Source organism: Lepidochelys kempii, chromosome 8, assembly GCF_965140265.1.
Source record: "Lepidochelys kempii isolate rLepKem1 chromosome 8, rLepKem1.hap2, whole genome shotgun sequence".
NCBI classification, from domain to species: domain Eukaryota; kingdom Metazoa; phylum Chordata; order Testudines; family Cheloniidae; genus Lepidochelys; species Lepidochelys kempii.
The window spans coordinates 98,477,615-98,501,034 of record NC_133263.1 but is presented as its reverse complement, the minus strand read 5'-3'; the positions used below and the strand labels follow the sequence as shown (position 1 = coordinate 98,501,034).

Sequence of the window (23,420 nt, the reverse complement as noted above, 5' to 3'; positions counted from 1 at the left end):
GGAATTCTTGATAGCCACACATAGGATCGCTTACCCTTAAATGCTCATGAAATTCACGTTCAGTAGCTGTCATGACTCTGCTTGAGCCCCTGCTGTCATCTACATGAGTGGATGACATTCGTCCACTATTATTTGTATTGCAGGAGCACTTAGAGAGCCCAACCAAGATCAAAGCCCTACTGTGCTTAGCTTTGTACATTCACATACTGAGAGACAGTCCCACCGCTGGTCCCAGAGAACATACAACATAAATACACAAGACAAAGGAGGTCAGAAGAAAACAGAGGCATGGAAAAGGGAAGTATGTAATCCAAGTCACACGAGAGGTCAATGACAGAATCAGGAGCACAACCTACTTCTAACTCCCAGTCCTTCTCACTAGACCCGTAATTCTCAATTTTTTTCCATACCAGGAACCCCTTCCCATCTTGTGAGAATATAACTGGAATCACTCTTCCACTTCCCAATATGGGAAGAACAGAGTGGTCACAAACCCCAGACTGAGAACCCATACACACATCTCCCCTCTGGAGGTATCTTTCTAGACAAGCGATATAGGACCTAACCACTCTACTAATCTATCTTCTTGGTTCTGGGGTGTGTCAGGATAGCTACACCAAGCATACTGAAGGGCAGAAGCATTGTTTTGTGGTGGGCCAAGTCTCCTGAAGTCTCTGACTCTGTTTTGGAAAACTACTCAGCAGAGGAAAGAAGACCTCAGCACTGTGGCATCACAGCCAAATAAAGTGGTCTATGAGATGTTCAAAAAGTACTCTTTTATAGCAAGGAGACAGAGAAATCTGGTGAAAAATCCCATTCTATGATGCAAATTCACTGTTACAAATGCTCAAAAAGGGGAGGGGGTGTTAAGGTTAGAGGGGGAAAGGCTCAGCTTCCTGGAGACCAGATTTTAGAAAATTACAAATGATTTAAATGATTTGCTGTACCTGGAGAAACAAACAACTTTCTACTTCCTCTCCTATATCTCACAAAGATGTAAGTCAGTAACAAGGCCAGTAATAGGAAGATCTGGAAGTTAGTCAATGGGCAATTCCCAATGCCATCTACTGGAAGTCAAATGTAACTACCTCCAAATCCTAAACTGGAGAACACCTACTCATGTGCACCAAATTGCCAGACATACTAATAAGGGAGAATCCCTGCTTTCGGAGTCCATGCACTCATTAAAACAATTACCTTTGCAACAAGTCAACTAAAATAAAATAAAAACACGACATTTTACTAAAGCAAGTAAAAATCATGAATTATAGTAATTTGCTCAGTCAAGCAAGTTATTATTATGAACAACTTGTAAATCCCAGTACTGGAATAAAACATATTTCAAATTAATCACTAAGCCAACATTTTCAAACTTGGGTCCAGATCCACAAAAGGGATTTAGGCATTAGATTCAGCCATTGGAGCTCTAATCACCAGGCTATGAAGTTATTCTCACTCTCTCTCCAGCCCAATGATTCGTTAATTATTTATCCACGGTGGAACAGCTTCAACGGGAGAGATTGAGTGAGCCCCAAATCAGAATATCCTATAGTCCAGTGGTTACAACATTCTCCTAAGAGGTGGGAAACCCCGTTCATATCCTCTCATCCAAGCAGGCAGAAGGACAAATTAATCCTGGATCTCCCACATCCCAGGGAAGTGCTCTAACCACTGGGCTAAAAGGTAGAAGGTGGGCACCACCATTGCCTCATCCAGACAGATTTTGAATGGGGCCTAATCTGGTAGGCATGCTCAGAGCCGTAGCACAGAGCACACCTACTGGATTGAGCCCCGCAGGCAAGACAGGCACTCCTCCACCTATCTTCCCCAGTTTGTGGATCATGGTGGGGCTTAGGCAGGAGATACAAGTCCAGAAGCCTACAGTGAAGCAGCAGTGTGCTTGCCCAGGGACAGAAACCCAGGTGCCTAGGGAACTTTTACAGCGGAAATGTAGGTGCTGAGTGACTGTCGGCATCTACAGGGTTCAGTGGCAGCTGAGGTTTTGTGGATCACAGTGGCATCTAAAACTGGCACTTAGGTGCCTGAAGTTAACCACATAAATAAAAGTGGCCTAACTGGAAATCAGTGAAGTATGGATTTAATTGCCCAATTTTAAGTATAAAGTTTGAAAATTGTGGTCTAAGAACGTTTAGCGAGTAGAATAGCTAAACAGAAAGCCTGTCCTTCACAAACAGAATTTCAATAGAAATCCAACTAAGACCTTAGAGTGGAACTGCTATTCTTATAGTTGTAAACCAAAAACCTAATTTGTAATTCCACAGATTTAAAATTAAGTCTTGTATTGCAGAATTTTAACAAGCCTACAACACACTGAGTCCTCTTCAGTAATAAGTTCTGCAGTGTCAGAGTAGTCACTTCTCCAACTGGTCTAGGAAACACACAATACAGGCTTCACTAAAGAAAACAGAAAAGGAAAAAGGAAAGAGATGAAACCTGGAATAGACTCCATGAAAATAAAATGAAACATTTTGAGCACGCAAGAAGATGAGACTTTAAAATAAAAAATACAAAAAATAAAAAAGATACTTTGCTATTTTTTCAAACTAAAGTTAGACACTAATTTATCAATATCCAGGTGACTTAAGATGTAGGTTCAGAAAAAAGTATTAGGTGGCTGTACATTGTTTCCACTGAAGAATATGATGGTATGATTTAAAATTTTCCAGTGGGTACTCAGTTACATTGTATATGAGAGAAGCAAATAAATGACAGGCCATTGCTGAATCACAAGTTGTGTAGCAAGAACAATCACAGGATCATCATAAGATTGGTACAATTTCTTACAAACCCCGCAGGTGAGCAGTATGCTGGATCTACCTGGAACTCTTTGTTCAATTTACCATAGAAAACATCTCTTCAAGTCAGGGTCATGGCATGGGCATGGGAGTGTACAGAAAATAAAAGCACACACTCCAGCTGGCTGTCCTCTTATCAGAACACTAGAATACCAAAGCATACCAAATTTCCATTTGTAATTTAACCATTTGAAGAACCATACATGAAAAAGAGGGGAGGGGGTTATTTTGTTTTTTAATTTGTGTCACCAACTACATTCAAAGACCCCTATTGCCTAACAGTTATTTAAGACTTGAATTCTTTGATAGCTCAACACATTAGTATAAAAAATGAAGGAGGAATTCACCATTTAAGACATTCTCTGAACTCCAACATTTTATTATATATAAAAATAATATATACGTAGGGGGCTGTTTGGTTGAGTTTGTTCAGGTTTGTTTTTTAAAAAAAAAAAAGATTGTATTTTTATCAGATTTACAGAGCTTGCCGAACTTTTTTTCTAACCGATGTTTAGCAGGTGGATTTCAGCAGCATGTACAGAAATTGCTTGTTCTTAACTGCTATGAATTATGTGTTTAATACAGAAGCTTTTTTCTTTCTTGTCTAAGGTAAACATTAGAAAAAAAAATCTTCATGACACACCAGCTTTGAAAGTCAAATTGAAGAGTCATCTATCAGAATCACCCAAATAAAGGTATCTGTGAATACAACAAAAGAGGCAGTTTGAAGACTGAGTCATCTGGTAAAGTAGACACAGATTTGCAAAGTGTTGTTTAAAAAAATATATATATATCAGCATACTTACCGGTATCATAAACACCAACATTCAGGAGAACTGGGAGAGCTCCTGGAATTTATGCCAGGATAAAATTTTGCTTAGTGCTGCTCTTCTGCAACCGCTTACAAAGCTCTCATCACCACAACATCTGAGCATCTCACAATTATTGATGACTTTTACTCTCACAACAAACCTGCTGATTGGGGCAGTATTTGCCCCATTTTACAGCTGGAAAACCGAGGCACGAGGCAGTTTATGGTACTTGCCCAAGGTCACACAGGAAGTTTGTGGCTCTGCCATGAATTGAAACCACGTCTCCCAAGTCCCAGTACAGTGCTGTATCCTTTAGACAATCTGTCCCCTGCATTCAATTGAGTATAATTACTGCTATGCCTGCTCAATCTGGATTTTTTTTAAGACCTTCAGTACATAGTGATCAAAGTCAGAATCTAGAATGCTGTTCTACATTTGAAACCTTACATCCAAGGGTTGCAAAATGCTTTACAAGAAGAGGATAGGTATTATTTCAATTTACAGATTAGGAAACCAAAGCACAGAAAAGTGAAGGGTCTTTTCCAATGTACTTGAAGTGACAGTGGTAGAACTGGAAACACCATCTAGGTCTCCTGACCCATATTCTTTTCCTTTAACAGGTGTACTACATAGTCCATCATGAAAAGAGAAAGAGATGGATAAGACAGTAGAGAAACTGCAGTTGTTCTGATATCAGATACTCAAGCACATTGGATGGTTCCAGTAGTAGCAAAGATGATAAACAAAAGAGTAGAACTCTACAAACAATACCATGAAAGGAATAAAAATAATTTTTCCAGACAAGTCCAATATCTTTTTCCACTCTTAAAATATATCTTATCCAAGATGACATTTCAGCCACTGTGGTATTTTTGGTATAATTTAAGGTAACAATTATCTCATTCCACTAGTATCTCATGAGGATGTTAAACATCATCTACTAAAGTTAGACATTTTTAAATCAACAGGTGCAGATAATTTGCACCCAAGCATTAAGAGCTGGCTGAGGAGCTCGCTGGACCACTAATGTTATTTTTCAATAAGTCTTGGAACTCTGGGGAAGTTCCAGAAGACTGGAAGAAAGCTAATGTTTTGCCAACATTTAAAAGGGTAAACAGGATGATCTGGGTAATTATAGACTTGTCAGCCTGACACTGATCCTGGGCAAGATAATGGAGTGACTGACACAGGATTATATTAATAAAGAATTAAAAGGAAGGTAATATAATTAGTATCAATCAATATGGGCTTATAGAAACTTGATGTTTTAAATGAGATTAAAAGTTTGATTCATACAGGTAATAATGCTGATGTTATATACTAATACTTCTGTAAGCCATTTGACTTGGTACCACATGACATTTTGATTTAAAAACTTAGAACGATATAATATTAAATCACTGATAAAGTTTGCTGATAAATCACTGATAAAGGGCCACATTGGGAATAGAAATTGTACGGCAGGCCATCAATGATCACAAAATTGGGGCTGGGGTGCAGGAAGGGGTGAGGCCTCTGGTTGGGGGTACAGGATCTGGGGTGGGGCTGGGGATGAGAAGTTAGCAGTGTAGGAGGGTGCTCTGGGCTGGGACCGAGGGGTTTGGAGAGCGGGAGGGGGAATCAGGGCTGGGCCAGGGGTGCAGGGCATGGGGAGAGGCTCAGGGGTGCAAGCTCCAAGCGGCGCTTACCTCAAGCAGCTACTGGAAGCAGTGGCATGTCCCTTCTCCAGCTCCTACCTGGAGGCGCAGCCAGGTGGCTCTGCACGCTGCCCCATCAGCAGGCACCGCCCCCGTAGCTCCCATTGAAGTGCTTATGAGCCGCAGGGCCATGCCGCAGCTTCCAGGAGCTGTGTGGAGTGGCCCCCAACCCTGCGCCCCGGCTGGAGCGGGGCCCAGCAGTGTGGTGCGACTTCAACCCTGCATCCCGGTCAGAGCAGGGCCAAGCCCCTGACCCTACACCCCAGCCAGAGCGCTGGAGTGGGGCAAGCCCCAGACCCTGCTCCCCAGCCATAGTTTGCCCACCCCTGGACTAGATGATCACAACAGTCAATTCTGGACTTGGAATCTATTAAAATAGTTTTAATAATCTGACCATTTTTAAAATTGTTTTTAAATAAATAAAGAACTTATTTTCTGAGATCCTGCTCTGTGAAACATTTATTGCAGGTCTGAAGTCTAAAAACCATATAAAAATAGTCTGAAGTGCTAATACACTCATTTTTACAGTTTCAATGTGCTTTGTTTTAAAAAAAAAAAAAGGGGGGGGGGAGAGCAGAGTTTAAGATTATTTCCATCCTACTTACCAAAATTGCTTTTAAACAATACTGGCCCCAAAACTGGAGGCTATATTTAAGCCAAGCCTGAGCATCTTGCGTAAGTAAAACTATAAGACTGGGGCACATGTTTGTCAAGGTCAGAGTGACATGCAGCTCATTCCCCCTTTTTAGGTTTACGGTTCATTCTCCAGAATGATTTGTAGGCAGCATAAGTGATCACAGACTAACAATTTTGGTTAGAGTTCTGTTGAATTTTTCCCTGTACTTATTACATTCAGACACAGTTCAAGTGCTAAGATTCAGAGATGTTGATCACATTTCTCCCACTTAAATTCTCCCCACTGAACCCCTAAGTTTAAAAATGTCAGGAATGATTACTTCCAGCTACCAAACTTCAATTCTCCTTCCCCTTTTGTGTGTTGGGTCTCACTCTGCCCATCAAACTCTCTTAAAAGATGAGTCCAATCCTGCAGCTGCTATACATACAAAACGTCCAGAGTCTTCAGTGGGAGCTACATGTACAAAAGGTCCGCGGACCAGGTGTGCTTGTGAGATGGACGATATATGGCTCAATCTTTCTCCCTTCTTTTATTTGGAATGTTAATTAAAAACCCAAACGAAGAAGAATTTTCAAAATCTCATTAGCAAAGAAGATCTGTGATCCTCTCTTTGTAGCCCAAGCTATAATTTTCCTGCTTCAAGACTTCTTGCCTGGACACCTTGATATATTATAACGTCTTTAAGGTGTACTCTTACCTACCTTCGATTATCTGAGTATTTGAATAATTAAGATAAGAAAAAATATTTTAACTTTACACAACAGAAGGACCAAAGTAGGAGATACACAACAGACAGAACATAAAAGTAGGAGATGACTGGATATAACCACTTTTCACATCGTTATCTTTCATAATTATTTCTCTTAATATTTGAAGGTTTCTTGATTTAAAGTACAGTTGATACATCACAGAAGACTATGAAAAAATAGCCAAATTATTCAGGGGGGTTTCCTTCTAGAACAGTGTTGTATTGGCATTTCTCTCTCCATCCGCCCCCTTTTTTTGTAGTGTTGGCTATTTAAATTATAAACTCTTTGGATTAAAGACCTACCTATCTTCGTAAGAGCTTTACAGAAAATATTTAACAACCTTTTGGGTTCTCCTTAAACAAACATTCTACATTTCTCTTCCCTTATTCTTCATTAGATTTACTTGGGTTTGGTCCTGCTTTGAGCAAGGGATTGGACTAGATGACCTCCTGAGGTCTCTTCCAACCCTGATCTTCTATGATTACTAAACAGTTGCATAAAAAGAGAATATGTTTTTAAGAGATTTTCTAATTCTTGTGATTTATTCTCCCTGTAAAATTATGCTGCTGTATATGATTAAATTCCCACAACCACTAATTGTTATCACTAACAGTCTTAAGATTCCCAGTTGAGAATAAGAAACAGAGGAAGATTAAATAAAAACTGAAGCTGAATTGATGCTTTCCATACAAAAGTACCCTTTGCAGTAGAGAATAAGTATTTTTAAAGAAAGCAGAATTATTGTGAATTAAAGTGTCAGTTATTCAGTTACAGTACTGCAAAAACAAAAGTTATAGCAATGCCCTTTAAGGAGAATTCTGTCAATCAATTTTCAAGTTTCGCAAACATGAATAGGCTATAACTGGTAAAAAAATTCCCAGAAGCATGGTTGTGATCTGCTGAGGTGGCAATAGACTAGAACATCCTGACTTAAGAAGCAACTGCTGCTCTCCCTGTGCTTCAGATTCTAATTTGGTGGACTGTAATGTTTGATACTAATTTAAAAACTATCTAATAAAAAACAAGCAAGGAGTTAACTTCAAAACAAGACTGTAGCTTTACTGTACATCTCCCACAAACTTCAGATTTGCCTAAACATTTTCTGAAGGCGTTCTTGCACCCATAGGAGAAAGAGCTGCTCAACCAGCCAGGCACACAATAACGACTCATCAATGGTCTACTCTGATGGACTGAAGATATGTGACCAGTGTAAAAGGCCTTTGATTTCTGCAGAGCATGGTTTGGTTTGAACTGCACATTGTCTATTCAAATCAATTCATTCTGACGTTAAGGATAACTTATGGCTCTCTAGTTTAGTCAGTTGATGTGCCATTTCCTTTCATACAGGCTATGTGGGACAAGTAACTACCTGAGGAGCCTTCGCAGCCTTTGCAGCCTTTTCATGCTGGTACTTTGTGGCAGTCATAAGTTGAGATTCACATAATGGTTCCACCCATTAAAAAAAAAAAAAAGGGGGGGGGGAGGGGTTTCATGTCCTGCCACCACCAGAGAGAAGCTGGGGCTTCCACAGAAAGATGAATTCATGGATTAGAGGAACTTATTCCTGTTATACAATAAAGGCAAGAAACAGAGCTATGGGATGTAAGCTGAACCGTAAGTACCACTCAAATATTGAGGACGACACCAGGCTCACAAGATGCAGAACTTGTGTTGAATCAAAGAGGACCAAGAAAGCTTTCAATAGTAGATCTAAAAATCAGATGTACTAAGCCCTTTCAGAGTGTTGAACAGGGCTCAAAACAAAGTAACAAGTTCTTTTCTTTATTTAAGCAGGAATTCATGCAGGGTAAGGCACCAATTACTTGAAACACAGAGTCCTGGGTTATCTACATGGTTGGCCTGGTCTCCAAGCAGGTGCAGTCCTACTTAAATCCTGCACTCTGAGAGATACTGTCACCACCTTAGTGGCATTCCAATGCAGCATCACTAGTTATGAAGATAACAAAACAAGGCTCTCTCTCAGGAGATTATTATGAAATTCCAACCAACTCCTTGACCAGCTCTTCTTTTACACTAGAGAAGCTTTAGAGGCAAGGAAGATATCAAGAATTATGTTAGCATCATCAAGTAACCACATTTTATATAAGTAATGGCTAGCAAAATGAATACAGGACACTAAATGGCACAGCTTTAGGGATAACTAGACATCTGACAGGTGGTCTGCAGTCCTGAGATATTTATCGTAGGTGTTAAGATCACATTGCTATTCGCATATTCTTGGGAGTGCCCATGAGTACAGCATCCTTACAAATCTCTGCGATAAAGTCCCTCCTGTGATGTAATTTGTCAAAGGCCCTTTGAAAGTCTAAATAAATTATGACAGGTTTCAGAGGAACAGCCGTGTTAGTCTGTATTCGCAAAAAGAAAAGGAGTACTTGTGGCACCTTAGAGACTAACCAATTTATTTGAGCATGAGCTCATGCTCAAATAAATTGGTTAGTCTCTAAGGTGCCACAAGTACTCCTAAATAAATTATGTAGTTAGGATGTGAGAAAAAGTATAGTCATGGATCAGAAACTGGCTAAGAAACAAGTTCTGTGCTAGGACTGGTGTATAATCTTCTTAATTAATCATCAGAAAAGGGATTAGTGAGGAGGCAAAATCTGCAAGTGACAGAACTGTTCAGGTTAGTTGAGACTAGAGAAGACAGAAGCACTTCGGAGGAACCTATCAAAACCCCGAATATTGTGGACAACGCATACACCTTATTGGGTTATTTACTGATATGTTATTAGAGCAGACTCTCTAAAAGCTAAAAATCTTTCCCATAAAAGCAAATGTGACCCTTTGCAACCTTCATTTACCTTGGAATTCACTCTTGGTGTATTTTGCTCACCCTTCAATAAGTTCTCTCAAGCTTCATACATACAGAGAGAAGGAAATACAACCTTCCATTTACCAAATATTCTGTAGTTTCAAAAGTACATTTATAAAACATTTGTCTGGCCCCAAACTTGTTTTTTAACAGAATGAACAACAGTGTAATTAATCCGACAAGAAATACAACTCATCTAAATGTTAACATAGGTCATCTAGACAATTATATATTGGAAAAGAGAGAGATGAACCAGGCAACTGGTCATTTAACACACCTACATGTAATCACCATTGGCTCTGAGAAAGTATTTCAGATTTAGACTTTTTCCACCAGAGCATAAGAATGGCCATACTGGATCAGACCAATGGTCCATCCAGCCCAGTATATCGTCTTCCTACAGTGGTCAGTGCCAGATCTAATGTTAATGCAAAATAGAACATATGTGAAGTGACAAAGCCATCACTCTCTGATGTGAGCACACAGGTTAAAATATAATCTGTCTGATTAAGGGCTTGATCCTAGTCCCATTGAAGTAAGTATCAAAATCCCCCATTGACTTCAGTAGCAGGTCTCATGTTCCTCAATACTTTTAAGCCCACTTTGAGCCAAAGGTATTTGACTGTGCATATTCTGGTGAGATTCTGCTGCTAGTTATGATTAAACACTTTGGTTTGAACAATTATACAAGTGTTTTTCTTTACTTTCCTGTACATTTTCCCCTAAAAAGAAAGGGACAAGATTTCTGTTTCAAAGGGTGGTTTACTGAACATGCAAACCACTTTTCCAGCATGCATATGAACTGCTTAAAAATGCAAAGACTGACATTGACCACCTATTGTACACTAACAACAATATTGTCTGTAGCAAATTAATCCCGTATCAAGTCCCCTCTTCCTGTTCCACTCGTGCCAATATATTGGTTAAGTGCTAGTAAATATGAGACCAACCATTTTCAGACACCACTGCAGGGAGTTTGATTGAGATGCTGTTAAGCGTTTAACACTTGTGGGAGGAAAAATTAAAGTTCATTCTTATGTAAATTAAAACCTGTTCTGGGAAGAATTGGTCTCTCCTCAACCAGTCCCCCAAGGGACTAGTACATATTATGGAATTTGAATTTTAGAAACACAAAAAAGTCAAATGAGTAAATTTTACATATTCACAAGCATATTTCCTATTCCTTTAAGATAAAACCTGGTGGCCTAGTGGCAATGCCCCAATGTATTCCTCAGCCAGCAAGGACTTCGAACGCTATGGAAATTAATCTCAGTCCTATGGGAAAGGAGTGCTTATACTTGTCGACAGCTCTCTCTTTTAAGAGTATAACCTTTCCAGTCTTCCTAGAAGTAACAAGGGATATTAAAAGTCGAGAAAGTCTCAGGACTCCAACAGCGATGAAGTAGGCTACCCACCCTTCCCCAGCCAAAAAAAGAAATAAGCAGATTTGGTAAGTGCAGTTTCTTCACATGACTGATGGTTTCCAAAGTACTTTTCATACAAACAAATAAAAAACACTTACGTTGCATTTTCCATTACCCAAACAACCCCCCCACACCCCTTTTTCGCTCAGTGAAAATGTATACCTAGCTCCTGAGTCATGGATATAATCATGATATTTCTTTGTTGAAGGAATCAAAGCTAATTTCACTAATATAACAAGTGTTAATTTACATGGCATTTGAGAAAAAGCCTACTGCTACCACTCCTAAATCAGTATGATAGGTCTGTTTCAGTGACCTACTGCCCCAAATACCTACATGAGTGTACTGGCAGACCTGATGACATGATTACTGTGGTATGAAGAATCTCTTCAAGCAAGTTTAGTAAGGAAGCCACCATAAACGTCTTTCTGAAGTTGAATTAGTGCTCCAGGGTGAATTACTATGGTTTCTCATACTACGGCGCCAATGCACACAAATCATGTAGTATTCTCATTCATCTCTATAAATGTCAGATAGTATTTCTAATTAAATATCTACCATTGCATGGGAAAGAATAACCAGTCTCACCATGAATAGTCAAAATTGTTGTTACAGTAACAGATTAACAAAAAGAAAAGGAGTACTTGTGGCACCTTAGAAACTAAAAAATTTATTTGAGCATAAGCTTTCGTGAGCTACAGCTCACTTCATCGGGTGCTCACAAAAGCTTATGCTCACATAAATTGGTTAGTCTCTAAGGTGCCACAAGTCCTCCTTTTCTTTTTGCGAATACAGACTAACACGGCTACTACCCTGAAACCAGTAACAGATTAGCATTCCAACTGTTCAGGTTTCTAAAAAGGACACCATTCTTACTCTCAATCTTCTCCAATTTGTTAGTCTTCTGGTTCTGTCTTTTAATTCATATCCTGACTAAAGACCAGAGAGGTTACAAGTAAATCAAACTAAATTTTTTCTGAAGTACATGAGCTTTAGGACTTCAGCTGAACATGAAAGTATCTAAACAAATTAAGTGTTGGTTCTTCAGAAAAGCATGAAAAACAAAAAGATAATACAAGCAAGGTTTTGGGAGCAGACAGTGACAATCACAATAACCAAGCCAAAGAACATTAAGCATACAATATGCTTTTGTAGTCGCTCTTCATATTTCATTTCTAGTGCTAATTATATCAACAAAAACATTTGTGTTGCAAACCAAAGTGTTCAGTTACCAGTCCCAATGCTGTTCCTGCTCCCTAGCAGCACCAGAGCTGTAAAATGTTGGGTTGAAGCAGTAAGCAGGGAAAGAAAAGCTATTATATACATTAGACTCAGAAGTATAAATTTCAGTACTTTAAGGTTGTCTACAGTTCTTTCTTTTCAGAAGTTCTAAGCTTGTGCTGTAGCTTCTAACCTTAAAAATAATCTTTATACAAAACAGGAACTAATTAGAATTTAATTAATTAGAAATCAATTTTTTTTCCATCCATAGACAAAATGTAATCTGTACTATCATCCCTGAAATCCTTACAAAAACACTTTAAATAGCTTGTCTGTGTGGGGTTAAATTGATTTTAAAAAAGGAAAAGTCTGGCTTCTGATAGCACACCCTTTAAATACTATGCTCTGCATTTTATTTGCTCCAGGTGTTTTTTTAAAAATGTATAAGGATTTTTCCAACTCTGCTGTTCATTTTTAAATGATCTTTTCAACAAGGGAGAATCTGATTTTATGGGGCAAACAGTAAAACTATGCATGAAGTGCTCTCAAATGCACAAAAACTGAAAAATGGAAGGAGGGAGTTACCTAATATTACTATAACTGAAAGAAATATAGTAGTCACTTGTAGCAACACTAGATTCAAAGTTTTCAGACAAGCGTGACTTACAAGTTGTCCCTTTTACCAAAACTGGAGTTTTGTGGGCAATTGTTAGAATGCTAAACTCTAAACCCTGACAACTGCAAAATTTTGGAGGGAAAAATCATTTGAAGAGACATTTGTGTGTATGTGTGTGTGTGTGTGTGTGTGTGTGTGTACACACACACACACACACACACACCCCAACTAGAGCGAAGGTTTAGATAGCAAACTCTTGCCCCAACTGACTGAAAAAATAATGGATAGTAAGTCACAAGAGAAACACACCACACTACATTCATGCACTATTGTGGCTAGAAAGTTTTCATGCACATAAAAATTAGGAAAGAAAGAATCAGCAGTTATGATTCTACAGTAACTAATTCAACCATACTGTATATACTGTCTGTATATACTGAGGCAGCATAGTTATCACAGATAGCTATAGAACATATTGTAAAATGAAGGTAATGAATAATGATCCTCCTTTGAGGTAAGGATGAGAAGCTCTGCGTATTATTATATTAATTATTATTATTAGGGAGGGCTATCTTACAGTTGCTGTAGGAATCAAAAATATGAGTAGTCTGGCTTGTGTATAGATGGTTGAGATTTCAGGGAATGATTATTACAGAGAACACATATTTTATTGTATAGGTCCTGCTGAGGAAGATTGGTCTCATCATGCATCTTGAAGTCTCTCCTCTCATACTCTGGCTCCCCTTCCAAGAGTAGGGTGACAGGAAATTCAAAGAACTCCCTCTTGTGGGAATACACAAAAACATGGAAAAGAAAGGCAAAAATGGGAGCTGGACAAGAGAAACGTCTGCACAATGACAAGAAAAAGGTCTTCGTGGATTTGTCATCTCCAAGACATCTTCATGCATGGTAAGCAGCTTTTTGACTCTTTGCTAGATGTAGAGAGAAAATTCCTGGGACCTTTCTGTTTTTCAATATCCTCACTGGAGAAAATGTACTTAGGTACTTCTATTGCTCTCAATGCCTAGTACCTGAGCACGTCACAAATGTTAATGAATTTATATTCACAATATCCCCTGGAAGTAAAGAAACATTACTCCCACTTCACAGTTTAACTGAGGTGCAGAAAGATTAGGTGACTTGCCAAACATTACACAGAAAGTCTGCAGCAGAGACAGGAATTGAATCCAGATATCCTTAGTCCTTGTAATGTATTAAACATAAGACCATCCTTCCTCTCATGAAGGAAAACTAAGGACGCCAATTCTACTAGGTCTTCAGTGTCCTTGGTGGAAAGTTTCTTCTGCAGGGCTGTAGCTGATGGGGGCTGGAAAGTACTTAACATAAGCAGCACGGTAGGAGTAGGAGGGAGTATGTCTGGAGTACACTACACTCCAGATATACACTTTTGATATAGGAGGCTGTTTCAGCTAAATTTACGTTACAACAGCCCTGAGGTAGCCCAAATTTATACCAAAGGCTGGTGCCAAAATACAGAAGGTGCATAAAATGGCTTAAAGCCATCTCTTCCCACCTTTCCTCTGCCCCAGATTCCTGCATTGATGATAGCGTGACTGTAACAGAATCTGGCCCAATGCGTCAATACATGGAGAGCTAATTAAAAATAAACAAAAAAATTCAAAAGCCAGCATCTAGTCTTCTTTTAAACTGAAAACACTGTTTTGAAAACAAATTTACTTTCTCAGTTATAACTTCAGTGTGATACAGTGTGTGTGGACTTACTAGTAAAACAAGAAAAGGTTCTCTGATTTTATTTTTAATAATCCCAGAAGGAAACTAATAATGTGGGTTGTAGTTAAATTACATAAACATACTATTTGTCCTTACATAATTATACCAAGACCCAAAAGAAACGGTTTAGTTATCTAAGTATCATGTTTATCTAGATGATATTTTAAGTACCTAGCATCCTTGGAACTGCAGGTTCCAATTCCAGCAGGATTCACTCAACCTTTTGTTTTATATATCAGCCTCCAGCTAATAGGAACCCAACAAATTTGAAGACACCCATCCCTTCCAACTGCTGGTAGGGAGGAGAAGCATTCTCTCTGCATGCTTCCCATTCATGCCCTGCAATGTCCTGGGTGCTATGAGGATAGGTTTTGGATTTCTGATGCTCAACCGCCATCCAAGAGCCTTTCATCTGCTGACATAGGAGAGAGTGTATTTCTGCTATTCCAACTTTATTTAAGCTTTTTCAAGCAGCAGCAAAGTGAAATTTACCTAACACTTTCACTGATGTCTGCAGTTCTGAATAGCTGCGGTGAAACTGATAAAATTATGAAGCTTGAGAAAAGTTTATGAACAGCAACAGAAGCACTGGATTTGTCTTGTCTGTAGATTTTGGATGTAAGCACTGCGTCAGTTACACGTGATTCACCTTTGGATATTTATCTTTGCAACTATAAGGACTAGAATTGTATTTTATTTTTTTTAGTAATAGATGAGAGCTTAGATTCTGCAGAAGTTGAGAGTACTTTCCCAAAATAATTTCTTACTCATGATGGGCAAAAGGATCTTTTAAGATTTGCTCAATTACACTGGGCCTAGTTCTACCAGTTGTTACACCACATCTTTTCATAGAGAGCAAAAAGTACACAGAGACTTCAAGTATATTGGTTCTATATATGAACCTCAAGCTGTGTGGAACACAGGTAACACCAGCTGCTCCCTACAATCAAACCACATATGGAAGAAAACTTCCATATCAATTTGTCACTACTAGACAGTTTGCACAGTGAACACAGAATAATTTTTTTTAAAATGTAGAAAACTATCAAGTGTAATAGTTTTCAGGGGTTTAATCAAACACAATCTGAAATCCTCCTATGCTATATGTAAATAGCAGTGTTCTCGCAACATCTTACTTCAGTCAAGAAGAGAGACAACAAGAAACCTCAGGTCCATCAATGCCCTCCTCCCACATCACCACATGGTAGTAGATCACATAGCATAGAACCACCTAGTACTAACTTGCAAGTCCAACAATTCTCCAGGGAACATTTAAAAACAATTAAAAAAAAGATAACAGTTAAGTCCTGGGTCAGGTCTACATTACCAGTGCTTTATTGGTGTAGCTATACTAGTATACCATATGAACAGAACACTAATAGCCACCCCCCACCTCCCTCCAAGCAAAATAAATTACACAAGTGAGATCACAGTTTTGCCAATATAAGTATGCCTACATCAGGGGCTTTTGCTGGGACAGCTATGTTGGTCAAGGATCACATCTCTTCACACCCTTGACGGACAGAGCCATGCCGGCAAAAGTTTGTAGTATAGACCTAGCTTTGGTTACACTGAAGTCAGTGGGAATTTTTCAACTTAAATTAAACTAAAATTGGCCAGTGAGCCTTTGGAGCAATTCTTTCTAGACCCCAAATTTCAGAGATCATCAACAGGAAAAGGTATGCATTTGTGCCACTCACCTACTTGCAAACAGAGTCAGTATCTGAGCTCCACAAGAGGTTCAGAATGTTTGCTTCTTAGATCACACTAATGCTATGCAACATCCTACCCATGGAAACCTAGAAGAACGATCTCTGGGGCCAAAATGGCAGGCCTATTTTTTTTGCTGAATAAAGCTGTTACACAGAAATACAGTAACTCCTCACTTAAAGTCATCCCGGTTAATGTTGTTTCATTGCTGATCAATTAGGGAACATGCTCATTTAAAGTTGTGCAATGCTCCCTTATAACATCGTTTGGCAGCCACCTGCTTTGTCCACTGCTTGCAGGAAGAGCAGCCCATTGCAGCTAGCTGGTAGGGGCTTAGAACCAGGATGGACCGGCAGCCCTCCCCATCAGCTCCCCGTTCCCCGTACAGCAGCCGCCCATCAGGCTACCAATTGCCAGCACTTCAGCTGTCCCTCCCCTGACTGCCATGTGCTGCTCCTACCCTCTGCCTTGAAGCTGCTCTCCAGATCCTCCTGCTTGCTGTCCTGGGGGAACTAATGTCAGGGTGTCCCCCTCCCCCCTGCTCCTACACCCTGCTTACCCAATCCTCCATAGAGCAGGGGGGACACATGACAGGGCTCAGGACAGAGGGAGCTTCCTGGCAGCAGCTGCAGTCTCAGCTTGCTGATTAACTTTAAAAGGCAGTGTACTTAAGAGTGGGGTCAGCGTACTCAAAGGAGAAATGCGCACACACAGGGTGTGTGTCTCTGTCTGCCATGATGTCTCCCCTCCCTCCATTCTTGCTGCCTTGTAGAGTGTGGGGTAACGTTAACAACGAGTTAACCCTTAAGGGGTCAACCAATTGCTAGTTCATCATTTAGCAGTAAGGCATCACCTGGGAAATATCCCACCCTCTGACCTCACCACTTCAACCAAGCTTCACAACCATCATCGCTGTGTATCAGTATTAAATTGTTTGTTTTCCCTGGAACCTAACCCCTCCTACTTACATTAATTCTTATGGGGAAACTGGATTCACTTAACATCGTTTCGCTTAAAATCACATTTTTTCAGGAACATAACTACAACGTTAAGCGAGGAGTTACTGTATTGAATACCGAGAGAACCATATTCCCACCAGCACCTGTGCTTTTAAATTCAGGACATTCCTTTTTAATTTGATTGTAAGTTCTTAATTAAACTATAAACTCTTCAGAAGAGGGACCAGCTTTTACTCTGTGTTTATATGGGGCATCCTGATTCTGATTGAAGCCTCTAAGTTATATTATTTGTGTTGTTGTAGCTCTTTAGGTAACCCAGCCATAGATCAAAGTCCTGTTGTGTTAGGCAATTTAAAATAATATTTTCCATTTCCCACATGAACTGGAGATATGCCCTGTATTAGCTCCTTTAGCAATGCACATCCAATTCCCTCTTTAATGAATTTATGATACCTACTTCAAGTGCTAACTTTTTGCCGTTTGCCCCATGTTCCAGTCACATACTGAATGAAGAAAGTCTGAATTGCATTTATGACAGTAATGAAAGCTGGTACATACTTAAATTTACTACCATACATAATCCCACTGAAGTCAGTGGTACTACTCACAGCACACAAAGTTAAGCATATACTTAGTCTTTGCAGGAACAGGGCCTAAAAGTAGCAGGTTAGGCAGGATGCTTATGCAACCTGTTTGAATGAAAAGGATACCTTAATGCAACTTGTGGTGTACAAATAACCTCATTTATATCTTCTTAGAGAATTACAAGTTCAGATACTTTCTCTTCATAACATGTGCCTTCTAAAACTATTTGGGTAGTCCTATTCTTAGCTACTGGTATCAATTCTTAATCTAACCACATGTAAATCTCACAATCAGGTAACCAAAAGAATACAAAAAACTCAAGATGTTTTCTTTCTAGTGCTGTAGAATACAAAAGTAGTTAGAACAACCATAGTCAAATGGAAAATTAAATGGTAAATATCAGGTGCTCTTCCCATTGAAGTCAACAACACAACTCCCATTGACTTCAGTGGAGCAGGATCATGCCCTAAGTGTCTAACGAAAACACCCAATGATAAAAATTTCTGAATCCAATGGAGAATTTTTGTGGTGATGGGAGCGCTTGCCATGTTAAAAATAATTATGATAGTGGCCTTTGCTTGGTAATTTTTTAAAGAGGTTTGAAAAACAAAAGTCCCCTCCCAATTTTATCCTTTCCCATTTAGCAAACACTAATTCAACAAAATTGAAAATAATTGTTTTGTTTAATAGTTTCCAGTGTATATAATGTATTATAACAAAATATCTTGCACCACTATTCTCAAGGATGAGAACAATATGTGTTAGTTAAAAAACAGAAAATATAGCATAGACAGCATACAAGATTATTTTGGTGAATCCCCCCCCCACCAAAATGGCTTCTGTTTTGTTTTTTATTAAGTTGTTGGTGAATGACTGGCAAATTTAAATCAACACTAGATATTTAGAACAAAGCTGTCTCACCAATTCATAGCATTTTAGAGATACAGGTCAAATTGGGCATAAAAATTATTGACAATGTCCCTTTAACTAATGTAAACAGTATCATGCCATGGGAAGCAGGAAAAATTAAAAGAGGGCCAGAAACACAATACGTGGCTACTGAAATATAAAAGACAAGTGAGAGGCTGGCGAAGAAAGGGTGATTTAAAAAAAAAAAAAAAAAAAGGCATTATGAGATATAGTCTTACCTGGAGATCTGGATTCTGGCCTCAGCTCTACCATTCATTCATTAGGTTTCATTTGAAGTACCGCTTAATTGCTCAGTACCTCAGTTTCCCCATTTCTAAAACTGAGGTAATACTTTCTTGCCTTTATCTGTACATTTATAAGGGTACCCGTCACTGCAGTTATTCAGCACACCTTTATTAAGAGCTTTAAGATCCTCCAAAAAAGAGGTGCTATATAAGTGCAAAGTAGTATTATTAAAATCAATCTGCAAAGTGTATATGAATTAAGCGTTCTGTTTAAGGACTCTGGTAAGATGCACAAACCAAGGCCCCAATCCTGCAGTTGGATTCATGCACATGATCCTCGCAGTAGCATGGAGTTCCAGCAACATCAGTTAGGTCCTGCCAGTTTCTGCCTACATGGATATGATTGCAGGCCTGGAGCTCAAACTCATTTTCTGTTGTATGTGGGGTTACCAGAACCCTTTGAAGGAATTATAGCTTAATGACATATAATTGGGGTATCAGAGTAACAGCCGTGTTAGTCTGTATTCGCAAAAAGAAAAGGAGTACTTGTGGCACCTTAGAGACTAACCAATTTATTTGAGCATAAGCTTTTGTGAGCTACAGCTCACTTCATCGGATGCATACTGTGGAAAGTACAGAAGACATTATATACACAGAGACCATGAAACAATACCTCTTCCCACCCCACTCTCCTGCTGGTAATAGCTTATCTAGAGTGATCACTCTCCTTACAATGTGTATGATAATCAAGGTGGGCCATTTCCAGCATAAATCCAAGTTTAACCAGAATGTCAGCGGGGGGGGGTAGGAAAAAACAAGGGGAAATAGGCTACCTTGCATAATGACTTAGCCACTCCCAGTCTCTATTCAAGCCTCAGTTAACTGTATCCAATTTGCAAATGAATTCCAATTCAGCAGTTTCTCGCTGGACTCTGCATTTGAAGTTTTTTTTGTTTTAAGATAGCGACCTTCATGTCTGTAATTGCGTGACCAGAGAGATTGAAGTGTTCTCCGACTGGTTTATGAATGTTATAATTCTTGACATCTGATTTGTGTCCATTTATTCTTTTACGTAGAGACTGTCCAGTTTGACCAATGTACATGGCAGAGGGGCATTGCTGGCACATGATGGCATATATCACATTGGTGGATGTGCAGGTGAACAAGCCTCTGATAGTGTGGCTGATGTTATTAGGCCCTGTGATGGTGTCCCCTGAATAGATATGTGGGCACAGTTGGCAACAGGCTTTGTTGCAAGTATAGGTTCCTGGGTTAGTGGTTCTGTTGTGTGGTATGTGGTTGTTGGTGAGTATTTGCTTCAGATTGGGGGCCCCCAGACGTTCTGGTTAAACTTGGATTTATGCTGGAAATGGCCCACCTTGATTATCATACACATTGTAAGGAGAGTGATCACTTTAGATAAGCTATTACCAGCAGGAGAGTGGGGTGGGAGGAGGTATTGTTTCATGGTCTCTGTGTATATAATGACTTCTGCAGTTTCCACAGTATGCATCTGATGAAGTGAGCTGCAGCTCACGAAAGCTTATGCTCAAATAAATTGGTTAGTCTCTAAGGTGCCACAAGTACTCGTATAATTGGGGTATGTTATTCCTTACACAGTACTATTCACTCCAAATATCAAAAAAATGTAGGTTGCCTGTAGAGCTATTAAAATTTCAAAGTAGACAAACAAGTATCAATGTCACATACTCAAAGTCCTACAAAAGGAAAATATCCACCCATCATTCCTGTCAAAAACATGACCCAACCTGTCACAGCAATAAACAATCATAGATTGCTTACTCGTATAGTTATTACCACCATAGCAACTAGGAGTCCTACCCCAGGACCAGGGTCTCATTGTGCTAGGCACTGTACAAACAGAGAACAAAAAGATAGATTGTAAACTCTTTGGGGCAGAGACTCAGTATAAAATAAGAGACAGACAGAGGAGTACAAGGGAACAGTGAGACAGAATTGGTCAGCATGACACCAGCAGCCTATTCGTTATCAAGTTTTTTTGTAGGCACCTCAGCAGAGGAGAATATTTTTTGAAGAGACATTAAATTGTATTTGTTATGATCGAATAATTCTTATTAAGGAATATCTTTATGAATGTGTGTTTACATACATGTATACACACGCTCAAAAAGAAGAGGTAAAAAAAAAGCTTTTTTAAAATAAATAATAGATATAATCACCAAATGAAGCTATGTTCCTAGTGAATTGCTCAATCTTTTGAAATTTAGAGGTAAATAGGCCTAGGCCCCAATCCTGGGAGCTAATTTAAGGTCTTCCCATGCACCAAACAATAGACATGTCTTAAGATTAAAAACAAAAAACACCACATACATGAAACAAATACATGCAAGACAATGAAAGACACTTTTCCAAGTTGTTTCACACATACACACACCCTCAGAACTAATTTCAGTTTATTGTATCCTTTAAAAGAAGGGAGAGAAGTAAATGCCTGTTTAACTTGTTCATGAGGAAACATTATAGAAAAATAAAGCTACCAAGCTACTACACTGAACTGATTAACTAAATACCCACAAACCTGTTAAATATCACTTTCAATTGGAAACACTAGCTTTGGGATTGAAATTAAGGTATTCTGGGGATTTTTTTTTTAAACTTCCTTGCACGGTGAAAGACTTCCCAGTGAATGTTTCTCTCTTTACAAATATATATATTTCGTCATTCTTATTTAAAAAAAAAAAACTTCCTACTCAATCAAGCTATCACAGGTGGAGGCAGCCATGGTCCCAGTGCGCTTGATGTTTACTTTATGATGGAGATGAGCACCCATCTCCAGCACAGCAAGTGGCCTATTGACAGCTAAGAGGTTACACACAGTGACCATGGGGAGAAGAAATGAGTTTTGTATCTTCCAGGATTTTGCCTGGAGTGGGCGAGCGAGGCTATGGCTTGTCTGAAGGTTTGGGAAGGGGGGCAGGGATGAAGGTGCCTTTAGAAACGGTCTGCGCGTGTTCAAAGGCGGCTCAGGCTCACGCCGCGAGTTCGGAGAGCAGGGCAGGCTGACCAGGGTAAAACAAACGAGCGAACAGCTGAGGGGGGCGGGGGGCCCCACGCCCGCAGAGCCGAACCCCGGCACGAAGAGGGGGCGGCACAGAAATAAGGAGAAAGAGGGGCGAGGGGGACTGAGAGGCTGGGGGGGGCGGGGGTTGAAACGTACCTGAAAATCTGCCAGGATCATTTCTCGGTCCATGTTGGACGCCATTGCAGCCGGCCGGGTCCCCGGCTCTTGTCTGCACTGTGCACCTGGAGCCTGCTGCTGCTGGGGACCGGGGCGGGGAGGCTAAGAGCTCATGGGAGCTCCGAGCCGAGACAATCCCCCTGCTGCTCCCCCGCTCCTGGGGCCGCTCCTCAGGCTCGCTCCGGCGTCGGAGAACGGGAGGGGTCCCCGGCGTGCGCCTGCGGGAAGAGGGGAGCTCGGCGCGGAAGGGGCAGGGGGGCAGCCGGCCCCTCCGAGCGGCGCCCTCCGCTGCCGTGCCACAGAGAGGAGGAGGCAGCGCTGCTTCCTCCCTGGCTCGCAAAGCGTCTGTCGCACATTTTGCCTGTCATTGAGGTCGCAAAGAGGCGCTTTGCGGCTGCCACGTGACCCTTCTGTCAAGCGCCGGCGAGGAGAAAAGCCGGGGGCGGGGGGGAGGGAGCGGGCTTGTGTCTTTCCGGCAGCGCGCGGAGGCTGCGCCAAGCCCTGGCGCCGCTGCCGGGCCGGGGGAAGCGGGGCCCCCGGGCGCGGGCGTTGCGGGAGCGGCGCCGGGCGCGGCGCTCCGCGGGCCGGAGAACGCTGCGACGGTGGCCCGGCTCCGCGCCGCGCCGCTGGGAGGGGGTTGATTGCCAGGGGCTCTCGTTGCAAAACGCACACCGCAAAATCGTGCCGCGCCACGGGGCGTTTAGAACCGGCCTCGAAACCAGCCACGATCACAAAGGAGGGAGTCGCTCCCTGCAACCCAGGGAATAAAGCCTGGCAGGTCTAGGGGGCACTTGGCTCACGTTTAGGCCTTCCCTGAGGTCATGGTCGGCCTCGTTGCACAAGGAAGCGTCGCCCTACAGTCCTGAGTCTCAGCATGCAGGGTTGGGGTAGCCCTGTGGGTGCCAGGCTTATAGCGAGAGAAGGGGGATGAGGTAATAGCTTTCCTTGGACTCGCTTCTGTAGGTGAGAGAGACAAGCTTCGGAGCCCCACTGAGCTTGTCTTCAGCTCTGGGAAAGGTACTGATAGGGTGACCGCTAAATACAAGATGATACAGATAGTTCAGCGTCTGTTCAGTCTTGTACTGAGCTGTGACGCTCCGAGGACCTTTCCCAGACCTGAAGACTCCGAAGCTTGTCTCTCTCAGCTGGTCCAATAAAAGCTATTACCTCACCGTCTTCTCTCTCAGTGTCATTTGAGGGTTAAAAGCCCCCTTTGAAGTAGCTCCCCCGGT

General features: G+C 40.8%; 1 protein-coding gene across 2 annotated transcripts in view; it reads right to left on the bottom strand.

Moving 5' to 3' along the window:
• FAF1 (Fas associated factor 1) overlaps positions 1-22,546 on the bottom strand; it is a 303,693-nt gene extending 281,147 nt beyond the window's left edge. For both annotated transcript variants that reach the window (XM_073357756.1, XM_073357758.1), the window contains exon 1: positions 22,168-22,546. In XM_073357756.1, coding sequence (XP_073213857.1) covers positions 22,168-22,212 — 45 coding nt within the window. In that variant the 5' untranslated portion in view covers positions 22,213-22,546. The remainder of the gene's footprint in view (positions 1-22,167) is intronic.
• Positions 22,547-23,420: the final 874 nt, after the last annotated feature.